Here is a 27,699-nt window from a genome sequence, read left to right as displayed (position 1 = left end):
TGCCCCAGTCCCAGTTCTGTATCCGACATGCTCATGGATGTCTTCTCTGGCAACAGCAGACGGCAGGATTACAGGTGGGTGGTCTAGTGGGTTAAGGTGCTCCAATGTCACTAATATATCTGGCACACTCATGAATGTATTCTCTGGCAAAAGCAAAGCGCAGTATTTTAGGTGGGTTGCCTGGTGGTCTAGCGGGTTAAGGTGTTCCATTGTCAGCACTGAAACTGGTGTACACTTGGGTGACTTCTCTGGTATAAGTGGATGGCAGGATTATAGGTAGGTGGCCTGGTGGTTTAGCGGGTTACAATGCTCCGATATCAGTAATTCAGTGCTCACCTTGGCTCTATCGTGATAACTTTACTATCTAGTGTACTCATCAATATCATCTGTTGCATCAACGGATGTTATAGATGCCGCTGCCTTGATAGGTTTTGTCATGGTATTTCAGAAAGGAGGTTTGAGCCGATACCTCGCAAAGCTGTCTCAGGCAATATCTGAGAGGGGAACCAATTTTTTCTGATCACAAACAATGAACTTGCCTCATATGGCCGCTGCTGTCTTGTATAGCTCCACTGATCACTGGGATACACAAGCGTTTTCACCACGGTAAAGCAGTGTTCCCTGGAAGCAGTGGTGGTCCATTGAGGTATATAAGTTCGGATCAGGTTTGGTTTTGTTAGATTTAGCTAATTTTGGCTGGATTAGGTTAGGTTGTGTTAGGTTTGATTCGGTTATATTATCTATGGTCAGGCTAGGTTAAGTCAGGTTAAGTAACGTTAGGCCTGTTTAGTTTGGGCTACCTTAGGTTAGGTTAGGTTAGGCTAGGCTAGGTTTAGTGAAGCGTGGTTAAGCCAGGTTTAGTCAGGTTAGGTAATGTGACCCCAGGCTAGGCTATGTTAGATTAGGCTCAGGTAAGTTAGGTGAGATGAGATTAGATCAGGTTATGTTGTTGGTTAAAGTAGTCTAGTTTAGGTCTTGCAGTGTCGGGGTTAGTGAAGACTAAGATGAAGACCCATCTTGTTCGAATATTTCACCCAAAGATAACTAAAATCATCTTGAGGCAGCAAGTATTAATCATTAAAAGAATCACTAAGCTCAAAGGATCAAGGTGGGGATTAGGGTTTGGGAAGCTGATATTAAGCTCTTTTCTTCTGGCCTCCACAGACCAGCCTTCGTCCTGTACTTTGGGATGAAGCTTGTGGCTGCTTTGGTGATCATCAGCTTGGACTTGGAATTCCGTTTGCCATCGAACAAAGTGACCAAGGACATTAAGGTGCTGCTCAAGAAAGCTGAGGTGTTGACGTTTTTGCTGGTTATGTTGATCACAGGTGAGATTCAGTAAACCTTAAATAAATGTACTCTTTTTCTTAAGTTTTTTTCTGCTGTTGCCACTGAGATTTGTGAATGACTGTATGTGCCATTTCACTGGGTTCACTGAGAGTTATCTCACTTTTGTACTTTTGTGTGTAGGGTGAGAAGTGCTAGTGAACAGTGTGTTGGAGTGCCTGTGTGAGTGAGTGGGAGAGTCTGTATATGTCGTCGAGGAAATCTGGCCAGGGTGTGAACATGTGAAGTCACATGAAAGGACATACTACTGCCCCCATTTGAATGTCCGCCTCGGGGTTAGACTGAGCCCGTGTCAGGCAGAGACAGATGCACGTTCTACTGACCGTACCGCCGGTTTTGTGTGTAATATAGTAAATTTAGTTACATATTTTTACGAGGGGTTAAAAATATTACATCTTTCTCTTTCTCAAGCAAGTGTATTCGTCGGCCTGCTGGACAGCGTCCTGTTCCGACGTCTCAGTAGAAGCAGCATATAAGGAAGGAAAAAGTAACAATGCTTTCGTGTACAAAAGCAGTACGATTTGAAATTAATCGACAGATTTTTTTTTTTTTTTCAATCAGGTGGATTTTTTTGCATGTCTGTACATCTGTATCTATTTCTGTCTATCGATATATATAAGTATAAATAAATAAATAAATAAATAAATATATATATATATATATATATATATATATATATATATATATATATATATATAATATATATATATATATATATATATATATATATATATATATATATATATATATATATATATAATATATATATATATATATATATATATATATATATATATATATATATATATATATATATATATATATAATGCCGTGTGTGTGTGTGTGTGTGTGTGTGTGTGTGTGTGTGTGTGTGTGCAAAATATGTGTTATCATTTGCATGTTTGCACATGTCTTTTTCAAATTAATTTGTAAATGTTTTGTTTGTGTCTATGTAGTTCCTGTGTTGTGTGGACATTTATATGTTATTGCTTGTGTGCATGTGTATATATGTGTATACAAGTTTTCTTGGGAGAGAAAACTGTCTAGATGATGACGATGATATTGCTTGTGTGCATGTGTACACTTGTGTATATAATTTTTCTTTGGAGAGAAAAATGTCCAGATGATGACTTTGATAATGACTATACTCTTTTTACTGAAATTTGGCCTAAAATTGCCGCCTCCCCACCTTGAATGCAGAGTTCTCTCTCTTTTCTTTTCTTCTTTTTTTTTTTTTTTTTTTTTTATGTGTCCAACTCTGGACATAGGCTTCACAGCCTGCTCCCAAGACCCAGTAGTCCTCCTACACACCATACTTCTCTACATGTCACCACTTCGGCGCTAACACCCACCGTCCGTAGTGAGTACATGCTAGGGCTGTCTCATACAGGACTGGTGTACTGGTATGCGGAGGTGTTTTTACATGTCGGCGGATCTTCTGGTAGATCAGTAAACTGTGACTTTATGAAATTCAAATCCTTAAACTGTTCCCTGCCCCAGCCGGGATTTGAATCTGGGTCCGGCAGGACCGCAGGCCACCTCTCTATCGATTGAGCCATCGCCTCCCCTTCTTGCAAAGCATAACACTAGAATTTGGTGCTAGTCGCCCCTAACCTATGTGAAAAAAGTTGCAAATGAACTGAAATCTTCGCCAAACAGTAGAGAAAGAAACTATGAAATTAATGAACAATTCGTTTTCTCACCAGGTGCCTTCGTTGGCCTGCTTGACACCTTCCTCTTCTGGCTGCTTCAAGACCTGGGCGCCAAAAAGTCTCTGATGGGCATTACAGTGGCGGTGGGTACAAGTGCTGGGATCCCGATACTGATAGTGTCGGGCTATATAATAAACAGACTGGGCCATGCAAACACCATCATCCTTGGATTGGGGGTCTATGCCTTCCGTATGATAGGTGGGTCCTTGTTAACCCCTATTTTCTCACGACTTTTTTTTTTTTTTTTAATAATTATATTTTGCTAACAACAAACAATTTCATTTTTCATTTTATTTTTCCTTCCAACAGACGATCTGATTCAACTTAGATCTTACGAATTGGATGATTATTTAGATTTTTCATTAACCGATTCTCTACAAGATGTCTTCCCTAACCTGAATAAATGCACCTAAAGAAAGAAGAATAACAAAAATACACAGAAAAAGTTTGCATATTTTTTTAGCGTTTCTTAAATTCCCAGCTGAAAGTAGGCTACTGTGCACTTGGGCGGTTCCCAACAAGCCTAATGATATTTCATTTCAATCCGTATGAATATTTACAAGCTCACATTAGGCCAGGCATGTGCAAGCCAGTCACAACAGGAAAAAGTAATGTCCACGGTGGGGGCAACCGTCATAAGGCGCTTGGTTACAGTGCTCATAATAGGATCTCGTACAGTTTCGAGACTGTAATGTTAATATTTTGATCATCGTCATCATCCCGAACTCACTCTCTCTCTCTCCCTGTCTCTCTCTCTCTCTCTCTCTCTCTCTCTCTCTCTCTCTCTCTTTCCACAGGGATTTGGTGAGTCACGATCCCATGAGCAAGAAAAAAAAACATGATAAAAGGAGAACTAATCAATAGGACACGCAATGAAATGAGTCACTCATCGCTCAAAACCTCGGAATCCTGAACCAGCTTTACAGGCATAGCCATCCACACCTCTTCAACCTACCACATGGAGTCAGTAAGATGACTGTTAGGTTTAAAAGCGGGAACCAAACCATTCTTATGCACCTCTCCTAACAAAATTCATCTACCCAAGTCGATCCCCTATCATTTTTCTAATCATCTCCTATACCTTGCTCTCTGACACACCATGCCTTCAAGCTTATTTCACATACACCCGTTTCGACATTGTATTTTTATCAGTTTTCCTCATATGGTGCTGAAGAGGGACGCCTTCACGTGGTGGCACCGATATAACAGGGTGGCTCCACTACCCGGTAATACAACTGTTCCTCAGTTCCATCCATATCCCTCCCAAACAGGGTGGTGGACTGCAGGAGAAGGATAGCTTCAGCCTGCATTCCGCTGAGTTAACATTTCAGATGAACGTAAGTTCATATGAAGTACTACTACTTCATATGAATTTACCATCTAAGTTAACTCTCCATAACTCTGGTGCCCACATACTTGAACTTTTACGTATAGTTTTCACGCAGCACATTGTTTCTCTTTGTATCCACTCTCCAACACTGTACACACATTCTTCTTTAACTCCATCTCCTGCTCTAATTCCTGACCATTTCAATGTGATGTCATAAACTATATGTCATTGTTGATACCTCCCGTCGATTTTGTAACACCTCCATTTCACAGAACGCTGCTGAATATTCAACATGATATTGCTCTGATATCGGAAATTAGAGTTTTATTGGTTTTTATCTCTCACTCAAGAGCCTCAAGAGTGTCTCTCTTGAAGTTTTTGTGTTGCAATTATTATTTTGCCCGCACACATCCCAGCCTCCAAGTAAGGATTCTCTGCGGATAAATGAAGAACCAATCTTTTATTACCCCATCAAGGGTCCCAGAGAGCCGAGGGTATACGAGCGTCCAAGGGTCTACCATAGTCCAGATCATCTAAACCGGGAGAGAGACCACACTACTTTTACACCAGTGTCTAAATGATGAAACACTTCTAGTCACTTCTTGGGTTCCAGCTGTGACAGGATAGTACACTAACTGCTTCGACTCCAGACTTATCTTTTCCGCTGAGGTTTCATGGTATATAGTGCTGTTTGTGGGATATTATATTTATCACCAAGTTACTCATTTTGATTAACAGCTGACTGTGTATGCCGTTTGCAGTCCTGGAATACGTTAGAGTGTCTCTATAATTTATGTCCCTGAATCATCCACGATCCATTGCGGAACGTCAGTATTGTGGCTGGATATTCTCGAGGAGGCATCGATTTGGCTAGGAGCTTCTGCTGTCTGATACAGAAATACTCCGCAACTTCACTCCTATGCGTCGGAAGATGGATGGTGAACTGCATGGAAAGGGCAGGTGTAGCTGCCGGTCACCGGTTTCATGTCCAGATGAGCCTGGAGCCACATCACCACTACCACCACCACCACCACCAACAGCAACAACAATAAAAACAACAACAACAACAGCAGCTAGAAGGCACGCAAAGATTGCGTGCCTCAGGCAACGTCATTGCAATTTATTATTACCTCCCGGACGGAGTTCGACGAGGTATTGTTTTTGGTCGAATTTGTTTTTGTTTGTTTGTTTGTTAGGAACATTACGGAAAAACGGGTAAATAAAATTACGTGAAACTTTCAAGGATTTGTGGGCACTGGTCCCCGAAGAAAGTGATTAAAGTCTGGAAGTAATCGAGTGACCATGAAAGGTCATAATCAAGGTCACGGATTTTCAGAGGGCCATAACTTGAAAACGGTCGATGATTGAGATATTTGCTATTATGAACATACAGGAACTTGCAATATGGGCTTTCATTTGGCACCAATACCTTAGACCTTGATTGACCTTGAATGGTCAGACTCAAGATCACGGATGTTCAGGGGGCTATAACTCAAAACTGGTTGAAGATAGAGAGAAATTTACTATTATCAGCGTACAGGAAATCCCATATGGGTTTTTATTGGTACCTTGACCTTTGACCGTAAGTGACCTTGAAAGGTGAAACTCAAGGTCAGGGATATTCACGGGGCTGTTACTCGAAGTTCGTTGAAGATATATTTACTATTATCAAGATATGGGGGTAGGGGGGGTTTCAAGAATACTCCCCCAGTATCCCTGCTTGTCGTAAAAGGCGACTAAAAGGGTTGGCGGAGGGTTAGTGCCCCTCCCCGGAAAACAATTAACTAAAAAATCAAACAAGAAGCCTCGGACAAGGACTGACCAAACGATGACGACCCAGGACCGGACAAAGGACTTGGTAATGGCTACATGGAATGTAAGAGGAGCGAATGATGAGGTGAAAGAGAGAGAGATTGTCCAGGTGCTTGAGGGTGCGAAAGTGGATGTATGTGGAATAACTGAAACAAAATGGAGAGGAGAAAGTGTGAGAGAATGGGAGTATGGATGGGGTATATGTGCAGGAGTAGGTGAGAATGAGAGGGCAAAGGAAGGAGTATGTATAGTTGTGAGTAAAAGATGGAAGAGGAGCATAAGACAGTATGGATCAGTTGGGTCAAGGATTGTGTGGGTAAAGTTGAAAGTTGGAATACAAATGTGGGCGATTGTGTGTGTGTATGCGCCAACGCAAGATCGTGCTAGAAGAGTGAGAGAAGAGTTCTGGACAAATGTGGAAATGTGCATGGAAAAGTTTGGAAGGAATGAGAGAGTGTTTTTGATTGGTGATATGAATGGTAAAGTTGGAAATGTGAAGGTGGATGGAATAGTTGGTGAGTGGGGTGTGCCTGCTGAGATAGATGAGAATGGGAGTGCGTTATTGGACATTTGTGCTGGGAGGGGGTTGGTGATAGCCAATACCCTCTTCAGGCATAAAATGATCCACAGGTATACATGGCGAGTGATGAGAAGGGTGGGTGGTGAACTGAATGAAAGGAAGGCAATGATTGATTATGTGTGTGTGGATGAAAGGATGCGATGTGTAAAGGATGCAAGAGTGTATAGAGGTTGGGGGAGTGGACTTTCTGACCACTACTTGGTGGTGGCCAGAATTAGAATGCAAGTAAGATGGAGGAATAGAAGAAGGGAAAGAAGAGAGGAAGGAATAGTTGCAAGGAGAGTGGAAAGGTTACAAGAGGATGAGAAAAAGGCAGAGTATAAGAGAGAAGTGGAGGAACGATTGGGCAAATATGAATTGGAGCAGATGGGAAACGTGGAAGGTGTGTGTAAGATATTTACAGAAGAAATATGTGCAGCATGTGATGTGGTGTGTGGAAGGAAGAGAAGACGGAGGGGGGTGCAAGGAACAGCGTGGTGGACTGAAGAGGTGAAACAGGCTGTGGCACAAAAGAAGAAAGCATACAATGAATTGATGAGAAATAGGGGCGTGGAAGAAGTTGGGAGGCGGAAGAGAGAGTTATATGTGGAAAGAAAGAGAGAGGTGAAAAGATTAGTAAGAGAGAGTAAGAAGAGAGTGGATGAGGAATTTGGAAGGAATTTGAGTGTAAAGTGGAGGGACTGTAAGAAAACGTTCTGGAGAGAAGTGAAAAGAGTAAGACAGGGTGGAAGTGAAGTTAGCAGGGGAGTGAAAGATAAAAATGGTAGGTTACTAGTGGAGAAGGGAGAAAAAGTGAGCAGATGGAGAGAACACTTTAAGGAATTGTTGAACGTAGAGGATGGAAGTAATGCGAGTATAAGTGGCTGGGGAATGGCTGGGAGAAGGAGGGAGGTGAGAAGACAGGAAGAAATCAGTAGGATAGAAGTTGTGGAAGCAATGAAGAAAGTTAAATCGGGGAAAGCCCCAGGAATTGATGGAGTGTGTGGTGAAATGCTGAAGCATGGGGGAGAGATAGTAGTAGAATGGATGTGGAAGATGTGTAGATTGGCCTGGGAGGAAGGTAGAGTCCCGGAGGATTGGAAGTCAGGTATAATTATTCCCTTGTACAAAGGAAAAGGGGAAAAAGAAGTGTGTGGTAATCATAGGGGCATTTGTCTTCTTAGTATAATAGGAAAAGTGTATGGTAGGATACTTATAGACAGAGTTAGAGAAAGAACAGAGAAATTAGTTGGAGAAGAACAGGGAGGCTTTAGGAAGGGAAGAGGTTGTGTAAATCAGATATTCATTCTTAGATCTTTAGTGGAAAAGTTTCTAGAGAAGGGAAAGAAGTTGTATGCGGCTTTCATGGAATTGGAGAAAGCATATGACAGGGTGGATAGACAAGGATTGTGGAAAGTGTTAAGAATATATGGAGTAGATGGGAAGTTGTTGAATGCTGTGAAGAGTATGTACGATGGTGCGAAGGCTGCAGTGCGTGTGGATGGTGAACTAAGTGAATTTTTCTCTTTGAAAGTTGGTTTGAAACAGGGATGTGTCATGTCTCCATGGTTGTTCAATCTGTACATGGATGGGGTAATAAAAGAGGTACAAGGTAGGATAGTGGATGTTGGAGTGGCTCTGGTGAGAGAGGATAGTGTTTGAAAACTCCCTGTACTGTTGTTTGCAGATGATGCTGTGTTGTTGAGTGAAGACGAAGGGGAGCTGCAAGGCTTGGTGGATGAGTTTGAGAGAGTGTGTAAGAAACGGAATCTAAAGGTGAATGTAGGGAAGAGTAAAGTGATGGTCTTTGAGAGAGGTGAAGTCAGTGAATGTACAGCGAGGTTGGATGGTGAGGAATTGGAAAAGTACGTTTAAGTACTTGGGTAGTGTGATGAGTAAGGATGGAGGTTTGGAGGGTGTAGTGCTTGAAAGGGTACAGCAGGGAAGAAAGGTTGCTGGTTCTTTGAAAGCAGTGATAAGAAACAGGGAAGTGAGCATGGAAGTGAAAAAGTTACTACATGACAGTATTGTGATACCAACTCTAACGTACGGAAGTGAGGCTTGGACATTGTTGGAAGGACACAAGTCAAGAGTGAGAGCAGTGGAAATGAGTTATTTAAGAGGAGCCAGTGGAGTCACGTGGAGAGAGAGGCTGACGAATGAGGATATAAAGGAGCGTTGTGGTGTGGATGTGGATGTGATAGGAAGCGTTATGAGGAACACACTGAGGTGGTTTGGCCATGTGGAGAGGATTGAGGGTGAAAGACTGACGAAGAGAGTGTATGTGAGTGAGGTGGAGGGGGGAAGAGGGAGGGGGAGGCCGAGGATGAGATGAAGGGATGGGGTGGAGAGGTATGTGAGAGAGGGGTGTGTGAGTTGGGAGCAGGGCAGTGAAATGGCGGGGGACAGGGCGACTTGGAGGCGATTTGTTTGTGGCCACCCCAAACGGGATTGAGGCGTCTGGCAATAGATAGATAGATAGAAGGTATGGGAAGTCTCACATGGGCTTTCATTTGGCAGCATGACTTTCTGCTGAGCTTTCATGACTTTTAACCTTGAGTGACCTTGAAAGGTCAAATGCAAGATCAAGGATTTTCAGAGGCCTTAACTTGAAAACATTTGCTCCATTACCTTAGACATCAGTTGTGCACTGACTAAATGGCAGAAACGGATTAGTATTTAAAAACAATAAAATAACTGCTGTCGGGCGAGGTTTGTTGTGCCTGGCACCACTTCTTTACTGTTGTAATTCTTTTTTCCTACATGTCGAACACTTTCAAGGTCTCATATACTCGGTTATCTATGATCTTCGTCTGCCTTATTACACAGTCTCAGCGTCAATAAAAAAAATTATGATATATTCTTGCATTCGTATGCAGATACACCTCAGAATTTTTGTCAAGCCTTCCTTGACCCATTGCCTACCCATCCACCAGATTTCTTTGAAATCTGATGATAATTTTTGACAATCTTGTGCACAAAAGCATTGAATTAGGTAGTATGAAAGCAAATACTGTACATTAGTGCTGTATATGATAAGGACAGTCTGACACATTATTCCTCCCTTCAGGTTACTCGTTCTTGACCAATCCGTGGTGGTGTATGCCGTTAGAGATGCTGGAATGCTTCACAGTGTCACTTCTGGGCACGGCATCAGCTGGCTATGCTGACGACCTCTCCACGTCCTCCACCATCGCAACACTACAGGGGATGTACGGCGGAATTCATCATGGAGTCGGTACGTCTCAAGCCTTAATCCCACATACATACTTCATCCATCTTGCCAATACTAAAGGGCATTAGTGGTGCTATTCATCACTGAGTTGGTTCGTACAAAAATTTTTATCTTTTCTCAATCCGTCCTTACTGGGGATTTATAGCAACGTTCATAATGCAGTCAGTGCATTCACAAATCCTACATAGGGTACATCTTTCGCCTTTATAGGGATTTGGGCAGCATTATTATTGGGTCAAAAGTCCACGAGCTTTATTCCAGTTAGTCTAATGATTTTTTTTTTTCTTCTTGCTGTTTCCAGATTAGTTTATTCAGCTTCTGGTAGACTTTTCCGAGCCGGAAGGAATAGGTAAAACCTTAGATTAACTCTTTTAGTGCAAAAGATCTTTCATCAGTTACGGTAAGTAAAATTGTCTTGAGGTACGAAGAATATATCGAAACACGTCATTGGAACGAAAAAGTTATTCCCCATGTAGCAGTTCGTCCAGCTTATCCTGGGGCTGAGTTTTGCCATTTTGCAGCTTATTTCTCTGACCCCCACTTCTTCGTGACTAGCTTCATATACTAGTTCCTCGTTACAGCTCAACATTCGAGACAGAGATAGCAATTTTAAGAAAAGTTAAGATGGACGTAATATAGTGGGATGACGCCTTATTAGCCTTATTAGGCCTCCGCCCACCTATGGTGGAGCAGACATTAAGTAATTGATCTGTCCGTGCATGCGTGCGTGGGTGCGTGCGTGTGCGAGTCCTTGCGTTCGTAAGATTCTTGTGGTCGCGTTATCTCCTGAACCCATCGACTGACTTCCACCAAACTTTAGTCAGTGATACAATATGAGGACATGAACTGATTAGGTCAGCAAGGTCAAAGGATCAAAGGTCAAGGTCATATGGGGGCCAACTTAATTTATCCTTATGAGAGCGATATCTTTTGAACCCTTCGACGGATTTCGACCAGATTTTTGTCAGTGATCCAGTACAAAGGGATGATGAACTGATTAGGCAAGCAAGGGCAAAGTCATATGAGGCCCTTGGTGCGAGAAGGGACGAATTAAAATAGGTCAGAAAATGGCTTCATAGTCTGAGAACTTCCATAAACAATTCTATCTATCTATCTATCTATTGCCAGACGCCTCAATCCCGTTTGGGGTGGCCACAAACAAATCGCCTTCAAGTCGCCCTGTCCCCCGCCATTTCACTGCCCTGCTCCCAACTCACACCCCCCTTTCTCATATAACTCTCCACCCCATCCGTCCATCTCATCCTTGGCCTCCCCCTCTCCCTCTTCCCCCCTCCACCTCACTCACATACAGCTTCGTCAGTTTTTCACCCTCAATCCTCTCCACATGGCCAAACCACCTCAGTGTGTTCCTCATAACGCTTCCTATCACATCCACATCAACACCACAACGCTCCTTTATATCCTCATTCGTCAGCCTGTCTCTCCACGTGACTCCACAGGCGCCTCTTAAATAACTCATTTCCACTGCTCTCACTCTTGACTTGTGTCCTTCCAACAATGTCCAAGCTTCACTTCCATACGTTAGAGTTGGTATCACAATACTGTCATGTAGTAACTTTTTCACTTCCATGCTCACTTCCCTGTTTCTTATCACTGCTTTCAAAGAACCAGCAACCTTTCTTCCCTGCTGTACCCTTTCAAGCACTTCACCCTCCAAACCTCCATCCTTACTCATCACACTACCCAAGTACTTAAACGTACTCACATTTTCCAGTTCCTCACCATCCAACCTCGCTGTACATTCACTAACTTCACCTCTCTCAAAGACCATCATTTTACTCTTCCCTACATTCACCTTTAGATTCCGTTTCTTACACACTCTCTCAAACTCATCCACCAAGCCTTGCAGCTCCCCTTCGTCTTCACTCAACAACACAGTATCATCTGCAAACAACAGTACAGGGAGTTTCCAAACACTATCCTCTCTCACCAGGGCCACTCCAACATCCACTATCCTACCTTGTACCTCTTTTATTACCCCATCCATGTACAGATTGAACAACCATGGAGACATGACACATCCCTGTTTCAAACCAACTTTCAAAGAGAAAAATTCACTTAGTTCACCATCCACACGCACTGCAGCCTTCGCACCATCGTACATACTCTTCACAGCATTCAACAACTTCCCATCTACTCCATATATTCTTAACACTTTCCACAATCCTTGTCTATCCACCCTGTCATATGCTTTCTCCAAATCCATGAAAGCCGCATACAACTTCTTTCCCTTCTCTAGAAACTTTTCCACTAAAGATCTAAGAATGAATATCTGATCTACACAACCTCTTCCCTTCCTAAAGCCTCCCTGTTCTTCTCCAACTAATTTCTCTGTTCTTTCTCTAACTCTGTCTATAAGTATCCTACCATACACTTTTCCTATTATACTAGGAAGACAAATGCCCCTATGATTACCACACACTTCTTTTTCCTCTTCCTTTGTACAAGGGAATAATTATACCTGACTTCCAATCCTCCGAGACTCTACCTTCCTCCCAGGCCAATCTGCACATCTTCCACATCCATTCTACTACTATCTCTCCCCCATGCTTCAGCATTTCACCACACACTCCATCAATTCCTGGGGCTTTCCCGATTTAACTTAATTCATTGCTTCCACAACTTCTGTCCTACTGATTTCTTCCTGTCTTCTCACCTCCCTCCTTCTCCCAGCCATTCCCCAGCCACTTATACTCGCATTACTTCCATCCTCTACGTTCAACAATTCCTTAAAGTGTTCTCTCCATCTGCTCACTTTTTCTCCCTTCTCCACTAGTAATCTACCATTTTTAATTTTCACTCCCCTGCTAACTTCACTTCCACCCTGTCTTACTCTTTTCACCTCTCTCCAGAACATTTTCTTACAGTCCCTTCACTTTACACTCAAATTCCTTCCAAATTCCTCATCCACTCTCTTCTTACTCTCTCTCACTAATCTTTTCACCTCTTTCTTTCCACATATAACTCTCTCTTCCGCCTCCCAACTTCTTCCACGTCCCTATTTCTCATCCATTCATTGTATGCTTTCTTCTTTTGTGCCACAGCCTGTTTCACTTGTTTTATTTTTCACCTACACAGTTGTTATTTGCCCCAATCATATGTACCAAGCAATGGTCTTCTGTGTAAAATTTTTACAAAAATATTTTGGTAAAAACCATAGATTTTCATGGGATATTAAATTTTTGGGAAATTGTTATGTTTTGCACCTACACAGTTGTTATTTACACCAAGTATACTTTTCAAGGATTTGTCTGCTGTGTATAATTTTTACAAAAATAGTTCAATAAATACCACAGATTTTCATGGGTTACTAAATTTTGGGGCAATAAAAAAAAACTCATAAATAAGTTAGTTTAAAAGTTCCAGTGTTGTTTTTGTGTCAAATTAAACTAAGAAACATGTAGATTCTAAGAAAATTATGAATGGTTTGTAAGTTATGGTCTTTCATAGAAGTTTGCAAACCTGGATGCCATTTTCTGACAGTTGGCCTATATTAGTTTCAAGTAGGCACTGTTACTTACCAAAATGAAGAAAGTGAAGGCTGTAAACATTGTTTTTTATATGTATGTATTCAAACAGCTATATTTTAGCAGTAGATGTTTCGGGAGTCAAGACTGCCTTGCATTGCTCACCAACACTCCTGTGGTGTGTGGATATTCATCCTCTCTCTCACCAAACTCTCCCCTGAAATCGACACTGTCAAAGCCAAGGAAAAATACACCTTGTTACTCTCTACCCGACGGACCAAAATCTAATGGCATTTTTGGCGAATATCCTCGTACATTCAAAAGTATATACACTGAGGTACTTGTTGCAGTATGAATCTCGGTTTCAGTCGGGATAGCGGATTCGCCCTTTCTCGCATCGACGGCCTCATATGAGGTTGACTTAGTTTATCTTTAGTCTCATTTCAGCCCACAGTGAACACCATCATGGAGGTTGTATGGCGAGTCCGTGCTCAAGGCTTGGCCGAGGGATACCGAACAACTCTTTTGTGTCGACAGCTCGGTGCCCAAGTTCTCGACGTTTCATTCTTTCTGCAACCACATGATTTTGTCTTAGCAGAAATTTGTTGAAATGGAGAGGTTAGATATAGGTTGGGATAGTTGGTCTGAAAAATACAGCCTCGCTATATGTCATCATTGCTGACCTTCTTCCTTTATGCGGATTGATTGGGTCCATAAACATCACTCTCTTCATTTCCGCTGAGTAATATCTCGGGATATGTGGGGATGGTTCAGTTAACATTATCAATGTCTATTCTGCATTATTTGTTCATTTCCTACTCTCCCTGCCAGACCCACGCTTACACAGGCAGACTGAGCCATCCCATCAGCATATATGATATCATCAAGCGAGTTTCTAGTTGGGCGTTATTTACGGACTACCCTGAATTAAGGGGAATGGACGCCAGCAGGGGCCGATCTTTGACTCACAAAGGCATTTTGCGAAAGTTACCCCATAAAATAACTCCAAGTATCATTCTCTGTAAAAATTTGGCAGCCGTATAACAGTTCTCTCCCCTTCAAAAAAATTATTTTTTAATTCCAGCTTTGAGGTCATTTACCTGCAGAAATATCCGTTTTCTATGCAGTGTATAGTATGACCACTTTTTTTTTTTCCATTTTTTTCCGTTTTTTCTGCAAAAATTGTCATACTCCTGGCAATGGGAGCGTGTGTGTGTGTGTGTGTGGCAGCGAGGCAGAGGCTAGAAATACCAGATATGATATGACACTGGGAGGGGTGAGACACGCCAGCCTTGGTCTTAGTTTGTTCTCAGTCTGTGCTAATCTTAGCCATTTCTCATCGTTTTTGGACACTTTTGAAGATGGGGAGACCCTCTAAGAAGCTACTGCAATATCAGAAAGCGGCAGAGAAGAATTTGACGCCTTTTTGAGGGGAGAAAAAACGTGTTGGAAGCAGCAATTGTTTCTCCACCATCACTGCCTTCCTCCTCGCCTGCCCACCCCACCGCCACCTCACCTGACGACCCCCAACCTTCTACGTCTTTTTTCTCCAACGTTGTCTTCTCCAAAGACCCTCTACCTCTTCATAACTATCCCCAATCCTAACTCATAAAATAAAAAAAAAGTACCTAAGTTGTTTCTAATCGTAGAGACACTGCACGTCAACAAAAAATGAGAGATATCTTGGAACTAAACTCATTGTCCTTTGGAATGATATACTCGATTAGTTTTGAGCATAAGACAAAAAGCAAAATACCTACAAAAAGAGGAATGAAAGAGGAACAGTTTGTGTGCATATATTTTTTTTTTCAGACCGACAAACATGACTGTAATGGTTTTTTGCACATGGCCAAAAGGGGGGTTAAATTTGGAACACATAAATAGGCATTTTGGGAATTTCTTTGTTCAGCAATGGTGAAGAATATTAAAAAACTGTTGGGGCAGTTTAATAATGAGGGTTTTATTAGTAAAACTACCAAATATCTTAGAGATCAGATGAACACACTTCCCTTGGTTTCCCATTTCTTGCGTCTCTTATTTTATACGTATTATGCATATATATTTTTTTCTGTAGAAACTAATCAACCAAATTTACTCAAACTTTGGGATGTTATTGCTCATATAAGGTAATAAAACATATACAAAAATCAGACAAATCTATGAAAAACAAATGTACTTTCATAAGTAACAACCGTCTATTTCTAAGTTCCTAGTAAACTGCGGAGAACTAGCCACTAAAGGTCCTTTGGTATCCGTAAAGCTGTGTTTTCCATGTACACCCAAATTAGAGTACCATTTGTATGGATACAGTTAATATTCTGAAACATATCTCCACTTATAAGTAGAGTTGACTGCAATTTTTTCATTGTTACTCTCTCCGGATCTGGATGTGTATCACATTAGATTAAATCAACTGGTGAACCTAGGCCTTCTCCTTGGAGGGCCGGTGAAACACAGATAATCTACAAGTTGGTAAAGTACGATTTGAGAATGGATGTCTGTAGGAAGGATGATGCATATGAAAGTCAAAGTGTTGTGGTCTTAGTGTAAGAAGTGGCATTAAAATGAGAGCATTAGATTATATATGAGCTGTATTTTGTTTTGGTACAAGAATAGAAAGTGATGGTGGCTACGTCATAGTTGGCTAGGAGATCCAGTTTCTCTCTGGTGATGCAGTTTCTTACGCATGAATATCTGATGGAGATTTGACTATATAACAGCAAAATAGTTCTGCTAATGACCAAACTTTCTTTCAGGTCGGGCCCTTGGCAGTCTAATGGGGGGCTTCTTAATAGCGCCGCTTGGCATTCGTATCACCTTTCAATTAGCTGCTGGATTGTCGGCCGTCTTGTGCGTTTTATATTTCCTGGCAAACAGATTCTTCTTCCGCAAGCAGCAGCAAGCACGCAGGAAAGCCGGAAAGTTGAACATGCTTGAGGATGTGGAGTGTGACACTGCTGAGGAAATGAAACATGAGGATAAAGACATAGAGGAGGATGTTACTGAGAAGAGGAGAAAAGAAGATGCAGCTGTAGACTGTGGTGTTGCAAAGAAAAAGAATGAATTCGCCAGAACCCGAGAAAATTTTCATGTGGAAATTAATGTAGCTGATAATGAGGATACAACAACAACAAACCGAAACAAAGCCAGCAAAGCTGGAGAAAACGGTATAGCTGGACTTAACAGGAAAGTACTAAAAATCAGAGAAAATCCCACCAACAACGTTCATGCTGGAGGGCATAAATCTGAAGCCAAAGAGTTTCATAATCCAGCATTTAAAGATGATTGAATGATCCAAACCTGATCTGAGCTCAAGTTCAGTATCACAGGATCAGTTGATTAAAACACCATTTAGCGGTAAAGACTTTTATTTTTAGGTAATGTTTCATCCGCTTCAAGACATCTGCAGTGTTATCAAAGAAGATAAAAGCCTAAAGTGGGTGAAACGTTACCAATAAGAAAATATAGTCTTTTAGCTCTAAATGGCGCTTCAGTCAATCCTAGGATCAGCATTCCTCTTCGTATCTATGAATTGTTTTTGCGGGAAGGAAATGGGATTGTGAAAGCAAAATCACCCTGTCTCCGGTTTAGATTCACATACACTCTTGTGGGTCTGTTTCCTGTTGTAATTGATTTTGCACAATGAATGTACTATACGAGTATGCTAGGTCGCCACACACCTTCACATGTTATCACTTGGGTGCTAGTTTCATGAGTCCATGTTGAATAATACTATTTACTAGGTCATTACACACCTTCGCATGCCACCACTTGGGCGCCAACACCATGCTGTCCACATTGAATATGCTGTATACTAGGTCACTACACAATCAGCACACGTCTTCACATGTCACCATTTAGGCGTTAACACTATGCATTCTGCACTTAACACACTGTATACTAAGTCACCACACACCTTCAAATGCTAAATTTTGAAGTCCACACTAAATACTCTGTATTTTAGGTCACAACATACCTTCACATGTCACCACTTGGGCGTTAATGCCTTGGAGCCCATACTGAATGTACTATATGCTTTGGTTATATACTGCACGTGTTATAAAATCAGCGGAGTTTTTATTATTCCACGACGGTTGGGCCTGTGGAAAAATTGTTGATCCATTTAACCTGAAGCATCTCTATATATTCTATAATGATAACACACAATGGATGTGGATGTGATTGGAAGTGTTAAGAAAAACACACTGAGGTGGTTTGGCCATGTGGAGAGGATGGAGACTGAGAGACTGACGAGGAGAATGTATATGAGTGAGGTGGAGGGGGGGAAGAGGGGGGAGGCCAAGGATGAGATGGAGGGATGGGATGGAGAGGTATATAAGAGAGGGGTGTGTGAGCTGGGAGCAGGGAAATGAAATGGCGGGGGACAGGACGACATGGAGGAGATTTGTTTGTAGCCACCCCTTACGGGATTAAGGCGTCTGGCAATAGATAGACAGAAAGATAGATAGATAGATATCAGACGATTTCATCTAGCTTCTGGAAGATGTCCGTTTTGATGGGGATGTGACCGAACGCTCTAAGAGATGATTTGGCCATGTATAGAGGATGGAGAATGACTGACGTACTAGGACAGTGTCTGTCAGTGAGGTAAAAGGAAAGAGCTGGAGATGGAGACCAAGGACGAGGTGGAGGGATAGAATGGAGAGATATGAGAGAGGGTTATGTAAGCTGAAAGAAGCACAGCCAAATGGCAGGGGAGAGGGCAATGTGGAGGCGATTTGTTTGTGGCTACCCCTTACGGGATTAAGGCTTTTGGCTATAGATAGACAGAAGATATCCTCGGTCTGTGTAAATTAGGAATAATCTTTGTATACCGATGATGCCCATGTCATTTTATTGTGACTAACATCAAACGATCCTGTGCACATTAGTGAAACGTTCTTGGACTGTGGGGTGTAGGGCGTTCATTAACCTCTGATGTATGATGACGTTTTTTTTTTTAATGCTGTATAGGGTGTTCCGAGACGAATTACTAACTTCAAGAGGAGATTCTAGAGTTAATTTTGAGTAAACAATGCCATATCAACATGGGACCAATTCTTAACCGCTATGGAGGGGTTTCAAGAATACTCCCCCAGTATCCCTGCTTGTCGTACGAGGCGACTAAAAGGGTTGGTGGTGGGTTAGTGCCCCACCCCGTAAAAAGAACTAACTAAAAAAGCAAATAAAGCGCCTCGGACCCGGACGGACCATACGTTGACGACTAAGGAACGGACAAAGGACATTCTGAGAGTAGGAACGTGGAATGTGAGAGGAGTGAATGATGAAGTGAAAGAGAGAGAGATTGTCCAGGTGCTTGAGGATGCAAAAGTGGATATATGTGGATTGACTGAAACTAAATGGAAAGGTGAAAGGATGAGAGAATGGGAATACGGTGTAGGTATATGTGCGGGAGTCAGTGAGAATGAGAGGGCAAGAGAGGGAGTATGTCTGATGATAAGCAAGAAGTGGAAGGAGAATATAAGAGAGTATGGAACAGTGGGTGCAAGGATTGTATGGGTGAGGATGAAAGTAGGTATACAAGCATGGGCGATTGTATGTGTGGCAAGAGTGAAAGATGAGTTTTGGGCGAGAGTAGAAGCATGTATGGACAAGTTTGAGAGGAGCGAGAGAGTGCTGTTGATTGGAGACATGAATGGCAAAGTCGGGAATGTACGAGTGGATGGAGTGGTTGGTCAGTGGGGTGTGCCAGCAGAAGTAGATGGGAATGGTAGTGCTTTGGTGGACATCTGTGCTGGTAAGGGGTTGGCAATAGCCAACACCTACTTTCGTCATAAGATGATCCACCGGTATACATGGAGAGTAATGAGGAGGATGGATGGTGAACTTGTTGAACGAAAGGCAATGATAGACTACGTGTGTGTGGATGAGCGAATGAGAAGACAAGTGTTGGATGCAAGGGTGTGGAGAGGGTGGGGGAATGGAGTCTCGGACCATCACTTAGTGATGGCCAAGGTAGAGCTGCAAAGAAAGTGGTTGAGGAGGCGAAGGGGAAGACAGGAGGAAACAGCTCCTGTGAGAAGAGTGGAGAAATTGCAAGATAGTGAGAAGAGGACAGAGTATAAGAGCATAGTGGAAGAAAGATTGGGAAGGTATGAGCTAGAGCAGATGGAAGGGGTGGAAGACGTATGTAAGATATTCACGGAAGAGATAAGCGCAGCGTGTGAGGTGGTTTGTGGAGTGAGGAGGAGATGCAAGGGTGTGCAAGGGACAGCATGGTGGAATGATGAGGTGAAACGAGCTGTGGAACAAAAGAATAAGGCATATGGTGAATGGTTGGCGAGTAGAGGTAGGGGAGAAGATGAGAGAGAGAAGAGAGAGGTATATGTGAGCAGGAGAAGGGAGGTTAAGAGACTGGTGAAGGAGAGTAAGAAGAAAGTGGATGAAGAGTTTGGGAGGAATCTGAGTGTGAAATGGAGGGAGAGTAAGAAATTGTTTTGGAAGGAGGTAAAGAAAGTAAGGATGTGTGAAAGGGGAAATAGTAGGGGAGTGAAAGATAGGAATAATAGATTGTTGGTAGAGAAGAGAGAGAAATTGAGGAGATGGAAGGAGCACTTTGAGGATTTGTTGAATGTAGAGAGTGAGAGCAGTGTGAGTATAAGTGGTTGGGGAATGGCTGGGAGAAGAAGAGATGAGAGGAGGGAGGAAGAGATCAGTAGGTCGGAAGTAGTGGAAGCGATGAAGAAGATTAAGCTGGGAAAGGCCCCAGGAATTGATGGAGTATGTGGTGAAATGCTTAGGTATGGGGGTGAGATTGTTGTGGAGTGGATATGGAAGTTGTGTAGATTGGCTTGGGAAGAGGGAAGGGTTCCAGAGGACTGGAAATCAGGTATAATTGTTCCTCTGTACAAAGGAAAAGGGGAGAGAGAAGTATGTGGTAACCATAGGGGTATTTGCCTTCTTAGTGTGACTGGTAAAATATATGGTAGAATACTCATTGATAGGGTTAGGCATATGACAGAGGAGCTAGTTGGAGAAGAACAAGGGGGATTTAGGAAGGGAAAAGGGTGTGTAGATCAGATATTTGTTCTAAGATGTTTAGTGGAGAAGTATCTAGAGAAGGGAAGGAAAGTGTACGCTGCCTTCATGGACTTGGAGAAAGCTTATGACAGAATAGATAGGAAAGGTATGTGGAAGGTATTAAGAATATATGGAGTGGAGGGGAAATTGTTGAGTGCTGTGAAGAGTATGTACGAGGGAGCTAGGGCTACGGTGCGAGTGGATGGTGAGCTGAGTGAGTTCTTTGATCTCAATGTGGGACTGAAACAGGGGTGTGTAATGTCTCCATGGCTGTTTAATATATATATGGATGGGGTCGTAAAGGAGGTACAAGGTAGGGCAGTGGATGTGGGGGTGGCCCTAATGAATGAGGGTGAGATTTGGAAGCTTCCGGTGTTGCTGTTTGCCGATGATACAGTATTGTTGAGTGAAGATGAATGGGAGTTGCAAGGTTTGGTGAATGAATTTGGGACAGTGTGTAGGAGGAGGAAGCTGAAAGTTAATGTAAACAAAAGTAAAGTTATGGTGTTTGAGAGGAATGAAGTCACAGAGTGTACAGTGAGGTTGATGGTGAGGATATGGAGAATGTGAGTGCATTCAAGTACTTGGGTAGTGTGATGAGTAAGGATGGAACTTTGGGGGATGAAGTGCGTGAAAGGGTACAGCAGAGAAGGAAGGTTGTAGGCATGCTGAAAGCAGTGATGAGAAATAGGGAAGTGAGTATGGAAGTTAAGAAGTCTCTGCATGATGGTATTGTGATCCCTACCCTGACGTATGGAAGCGAGGCGTGGACCTTGCAAGAGGGGAACAAGTCAAGAGTGAGAGCAGTGGAAATGAGTTACTTGAGAGGAGCATGTGGAGTGACATGGAGGGACAGGTTGACGAATGAAGAAGTGAAGGAACGTTGTGGGGTGGATGTGGATGTGGTTGAAAAGATTAGGAGAAATACACTGAGGTGGTTTGGACATGTGGAGAGGATGGAGAGTGAAAGACTGACTAAGAGGGTGTATGTGGGTGAGGTGGAGGGAGGGAGAGGGAGGGGTAGACCGAGGATGAGGTGGAGGGATGGAGTTGAGAGGTATATGAGGGAGGGGGGGGTGAGTTGGGGGGAGGGGAGTCAAATGGTGGGTGACAGAGTGACTTGGAGGCGTTTTGTCGGCGGCCACCCTTTGCGGGATTAGGGCGTCGGGCTATAGATAGATAGATAGATAATTCGTCCATAAGGACATACTCCGCCAGTTTGAAAAGTCTCTGCTAAATTGAATGAAAGCGTCTTTAGCAGCCAGGTGACAACGGAAAAATATGGTACATGAAAGGATTAACTAAACTTAATTCCATCAAGGTGCTCCTCTAAGATATTTCTGAGTAACAAAATAGTTTCTGAGTGGATGACTGTAGTTTTACTACTGTAGACTCTTCCTGTGCTTAGTGTGAGGCCCTTGTTTGCTAATGACATAACTGGCACTCGTATTGACTTGGGTCCGGTGGTGGCAGTGACTCCTGCAACTAATCATAAAGAAAAGTTACATAAAGATTGATATCCTGTCAGTTATGTATCTAGGTGTACGTCAATAAGCGATGCTGTGCAGTTAAATCATGCTAGCCTTGTTATTATTGATGCTGACCTAAGTGGTGCCGTTTGGGAATACAATGACTTGATCTCGATTCTCTATTTAATGTAAGTGATGTATTTAGTGAGGAAATGAAAAGATTACAAGGAACATGTTGTGCTATCACCTCATTTACTGTTACGTTCACACAGCATGTTTAGCACTGAGTGTACTGCTTGTGCTTTAGGTCTTGTAGGTTATACTCACACCACAATAGAGTGAAACAAGTGTTATTTACAATTAAAATTATCTGAATAACTTGTTTTGTAGTGTTATAAAGCACGAAAGTCACTTCTTCCCACACTCAGTGTGGTGGCACCTTGTAAATGTTTCTTTGCACCTGCCAGGGCGACCTTCTCTCGCCGACCACCTCCCCTTGAACTAGTTCTCCCTCTGCCCTGGACAACCTGTGAACATTCAATTTGTTTCAAGAATTAGTGGAAAGATTGTAGCTTTTGCCGCTAAAATTTAAAGTTGTTTGGGTTAAGTGTAAGTGGGTCAAAACAAGTAGTGAAAACACTGCCTGACAAGCATCTCTACTCAGCAGTAAGCCTACTCCTTGGTAATGATTTCCATCACTCCTACCAGAATCCAACAAAGTAATACCATCTTCCAAATTCATTTTATCAACTCCAAGCAACCTCGTTTCTGCATATGCATGCATCAGCGAACACATTACCACAGCTGAAGGGCCTAATGTTAGGCCGAGCATCCAATTGTCTGTAATCCATGTCTGTGTCCACGTCCATGTATCTGTGAGGTGTACCTCCATTATATCCGTGACAACTACGCACGAGGTAGTCACGGTAAGACAATATGTCCTGACGGCTGAGTCAAGCACTAGACAAGCATGACAGCTTTCTTCTCATGGCTAGTATAATCTTTCAGAGAGGCCATCAGAATTTTTAAAAAAACATGGTGTTGGGTCAATGATATTCCTCAGAATCAGTAAGCATGGACCATACTACAGCTTGGTGAAGGAATTAAAACTGGTTGAAAAACAGTTTGTGAGGAGGCCATTCACATAATTCGTGCCACTGACTTACTGACATAGTATATTATTGTTTTAATACACAGCATTCACATGCTCATATGTTATACGAAGAGTTTACAATGCCTTGGAATAGACTACCCCCCCTGGGGAAAGGGGGATAGAATACTTCCTCAGTATTCCTTGCTTGTCGTAAGAGGCGACTAAAAGGGACACTTTTAGCTACATTATTTTTGCCGTCTCTCTTTCCCTTGTACTTTGACTTTCCAAACCTTCTGCATTTTACTTTCGTTTAGTTAATTTCCTCTCTCCACTGTCTGGTTCCTGCGAGCCACTGGCATTGGCTCCAGGGTAAAATATTTTTCTGCCTAAGAAAAGTTGATGAACTCTGGTTACGAAGCAATGGCCCTCAGTTTCGTCCAGCCCTTAAGTGGGCAGGGGGTGTTAAGAATCCCACGGTGTAAAGCTAAGTTTTTACATCCAAAAAGAGCCTTAACAATAGGAAATTGGAATGTTCGAACTCTTCAGGCTGGTAAATTGGAAGAACTTATTTATTTCAGTGTTCAAGGAATACAGTATAGATATTTGTACTCTTGCAGAAACGAGGTTGCTTGGAGTTGATAAAATGAATTTGGAAGATGGTATTACTTTGTTGGATTCTGGTAGGAGTGATGGAAATCATTACCAAGGAGTAGGCTTACTGCTGAGTATAGATGCATGTCAGGCAGTATGTGAGTTTGAGCCAATTCATGAGCGCTTGCTTTATGGTCGTTTAAAATCTGACCATGGTAATATCAGTATGGTTGTAGGGTACGCTCCGACAGATGAGGCTGCTGATGAAATGAAGGATGACTTTTATGAGAAACTGCAGGATATAGTGAATAGAGTGGCAAGATATGATGTGTTAGTTTGCATTCGTGATTTTAATGCGATTGTTGGCAGTAGTAGGGATGGCTTTGAAGACTGTAGGGGTAAGGAGGGTGTTGGTAAAAGAAACGAAAATGGAGTGCGATTTGGAAGCTTTTGTTTGGCAAATGACCTTATGATTGGCGTAACTATCTTTGAGCATAGAAAAATACATAAAACTACTTGGATTTCACCATGTGGTAAATATTGTAACCAGATTGACCACATTGCAATTATCAGAAGGCATAGGAGTTATATGCAAGATGTTTGCGTGAGAAGGGGGACAGATATAGGTAGTGATCATCAACTTGTTGTGTCAAAGATTAAAATAAAACTTAAGAGAAACGTTAATGGTAATTGTACAGGAGGTAATAATTATGATTTGATGAGCTGAGAAATTATGAGAACACGAAGGAAAAGTTTCGGTGGGATTGTAGGAATAGGTTTCTAGTCCTTCAGACTTTGATAAAATCTGAAGACAATGATATTAATCAAATGTGGAGATAGGTAAAAGAGGTTTTGCATGAGAGTGCTAAGGTTACTATTAAGAAAAAGGGAAAGGCGAGGAGGAAAGATTGGATTTCAGATGAAACATGGAATGCAATTCGGAAAAGGAAAGAGGCAAAGTTAAGAAGTGAAGAACAACATGTTGATGGCCAGGTAGTTGAAGTACTTAGAACAAAGTACTGGAGTTTACATTCTGAAGTAAAAAGACTCGTTAGACGTGATAAGAGAAGGCTGTATGATGAAAAGGCAACAGAGACAGAAATTAAGTAAAAATGACGGTCAGAGCACAAGAACAGCGTATCAGGCAATAAAGGAGTTAACCGAGACTGAAAAGAGAAGGAAGGAAATACCTGTACGAGATAGAAATGGTAACTTGATGACTAAAGATTTGGATATAAAATTAAGGTGGAAAGAGCATTGTGAATCTGTTCTAAATATATCAATCCCAGCTAAAGAGGACATTTTGCCATCCGAGAGAGATTTGCAGATAGAAACAGGGGATATAACCTTGGAAGAGGTAGCAAAATCTGTAAAGGAGTTAAAGAAAATTAAGGCCCCAGGAGAGGATGGAATATTTCCTGAAATACTTAAGGTGGAAAATGATGAGTTGATAAATGCGCTTCTGAAACTTTTTAATGTGGCTTGGGAAAATGGTGGAATCCCAGAAGAGAGGAAAATTGGAGTGATTATAAATATACCAAAAAGGGAGATTTAAGTGTGTGTGGCAATTGGCGGGGGATAACTTTGACACCTGTAGTTGCAAAAGTCTTTTCCAATATCTTGTTGAACAGAATAGAGCCAGTAACTGATAAAATTTTAAGAGAAGAACAAGCGGGATTTAGAAAGGGTCGAGGTTGTAATGATCAGATTTTTATTGTAAGGCATCTAATGCAACAAGCGAATGAGATGAAAATGCCACTTAGTTTGTGTTTTGTGGATTTTGAAAAGGCGTTTGATAGTGTTTCACGTGGAGCTATGTTGAAAATTATGAGATTCTATGGTATACCAGAAAAGTTTGTAAATATTATTAGAAGCCTGCATGAAGGTACTTTTTGTAAGGTAATGGAGAGTGGGTCTTTGAGTGATCCATTTGAAGTTAGGTCAGGAGTGATTCAAGGAGGAGTTCTTTCGCCATTGCTGTTTGTTTTGGTTATGGATTATGTTATGAGAAAGGTTGTAAGGAGAACAGGTGCAGGAATTAACTGGAAAGAAAATAAGAAGCTGATGGATTTGGACTGTGCTGATGATATTGTACTGATTTGCGGAAGTATTTACGAGATCCAGAGGGTGCTTGATTGTCTGGTGGAGGAAGGAGAAAAAGTAGGATTGGTAATAAATTGTGGAAAGACTGAAATTATTAATATGGCGTGGAGAACCAAATCGATTGTGTAATTGGGAATAATGTGGTGAAGAATGTTGAAAATTTAAATATCTGGGAACGATTGCATCATCTAATGGATCATTAAACAATGAAATTGAGGAGAGGATTAGACAGGCTTGGCGAGCTGTTGGAATGTTGAAATCTGTTTGGAATAGTAATATGCTTTCGGTATATACTAAAGTAAAAATTTACAAGTCCATGGTTAGACTATTTTACTTTATGGGCATGAGTCATGGTACAGTACAATTGCAATAGATCAGAAAGTATTAGGATTTGAGAATAAACTACTGAGAAGGATTCTTGGGGTAAAGAGGCAAGACAGAGTTACAAATGAAAGATTAAGGGATATTACGAGAGTGGAACTAGTTGATGAATATGTGAGACTGTCTCGCTGGAAGTGGCTCGGGCACATATATAGAAAAGATGGCAGTTTAATACATGTGCCAGAGTGGACTCCAATAGGAAGAAGAAGTAGAGGTAGGCCGAGGGGAACCTGGTTAAGGACAACGAAAAGAGGAAGCAGGAGAGGAGTGTTGGTGGGACCTGAAGGAGATGGCAAGAGACAAATATTGGTGGAGAGAGTTCATCGAGGTCCTATGCATGAGTGGACTCCTAGAGGAAGAAGAGGTAGAGGTAGGCCGAGGAGAACCTGGTTGAGGACAATGAAAAGAGAAGCAGAAGAGGAGTGTAGGTGGGACCTGAAGGAGATGGCATGAGACAAATATTGGCGGAGAGAGTTCATCGAGGCCCTATGCATCCCGTGGGGTGCCACAGGAAATGAATGATTGATTGATTGATTTTGGAAACGAATATGGAGTTCCTATGCTGGAGTGACCTGGCATCATAAATTGCTGAGTTTTCTCTCGGCATTTCCGCTAAGGTCTCACGGACATTTTGAGTGCTCAGTTTTGAGTTAGACATGTTGGAAGCTGTTGGCAGGAAATACATTAGCCACTTCTGATGTTTTGTCACTTTCTGTAGGTTTTGTAGCGGCGCCACAATAGCTTTCACAGCATTCGTGGCCATGAAAAATCACCGACTGCGTGGTTCCTCGCGGGCATGGATGCGGACGCAGATAAGGAACTATTAAATGGATGGTTCTCTACATTTTCTTCTATGTTCGATTTTCCACTGACACCGGTATGGACGCTGACGTGGATATGGATCAGGGATCACGTACAAATGGATGCCCAGCCTCAGTCTGTTGTTAGAATTCACCAATCACGGTGGAGGGACAGCAATTTTTGTCCAAGTTAGAGTAAAATTATTATAGTGTAATTTACTATTGTTTTCTGTAATATAACTTCTCTCTGTATAATATATTTTGTATGTTTTGTACTAGTAAGTAAATGTTTTTGTGCTGCTTGATCAAGGTTTATCATGTCAGAAGTGAAAGTTAGGCTACGTCTTGACAGGCAGTTAGACGTAGTTAATCTTCTCACAGGTGTCCAGGAAGAGCAACGACAGATAAATAACTTTCTCTTCATCTTATGTGGGAGTTTGACATAGTGTTTGTTATATTTACATGCGGAATCAAGGGAAGTAACTATACTTTAATCGATCTTATCTCCAAACATCAAGGTAATGTTTTCTATAGTGTGTATATAAAAATGTGTATGCTGTACGTATGGTAGATGATGAATATTGAGTTTATGAAGCTTTTATATAGTCAGCTTATTTGCGCTTGGGTAACTGATTAGGTTACATATTAGTGGATGCATAATGAAAAACTGTCTTATAACTTTAAGTCCATTAAATCGACCTCAAAACAATATTTATACCTTTTTTCTGTGATTGGACT

The 27,699-nt window shown here is 41.9% G+C and overlaps 1 protein-coding gene across 1 annotated transcript in view; it reads left to right on the top strand.

Annotated features, from left to right (window-relative positions):
• LOC145408273 (uncharacterized) overlaps window positions 1–16,772 on the top strand; it is a 35,100-nt gene extending 18,328 nt beyond the window's left edge. The window contains exons 7-10 of the mRNA XM_080279042.1: window positions 1,165–1,328; window positions 3,054–3,257; window positions 9,831–9,998; window positions 16,240–16,772. Of these exons, the coding sequence (XP_080135168.1) occupies window positions 1,165–1,328; window positions 3,054–3,257; window positions 9,831–9,998; window positions 16,240–16,772 (1,069 nt within the window). The remainder of the gene's footprint in view (window positions 1–1,164; window positions 1,329–3,053; window positions 3,258–9,830; window positions 9,999–16,239) is intronic.
• Window positions 16,773–27,699: the final 10,927 nt, after the last annotated feature.

The sequence above is a fragment of the Coenobita brevimanus genome, chromosome 76, assembly GCF_032717465.1.
Source record: "Coenobita brevimanus isolate Jiangsu-jjx chromosome 76, ASM3271746v2, whole genome shotgun sequence".
NCBI lineage: Eukaryota > Metazoa > Arthropoda > Malacostraca > Decapoda > Coenobitidae > Coenobita > Coenobita brevimanus.
Note: the sequence above shows the minus strand (reverse complement) of the source record. Positions and strands in the feature narration are given on the sequence as shown.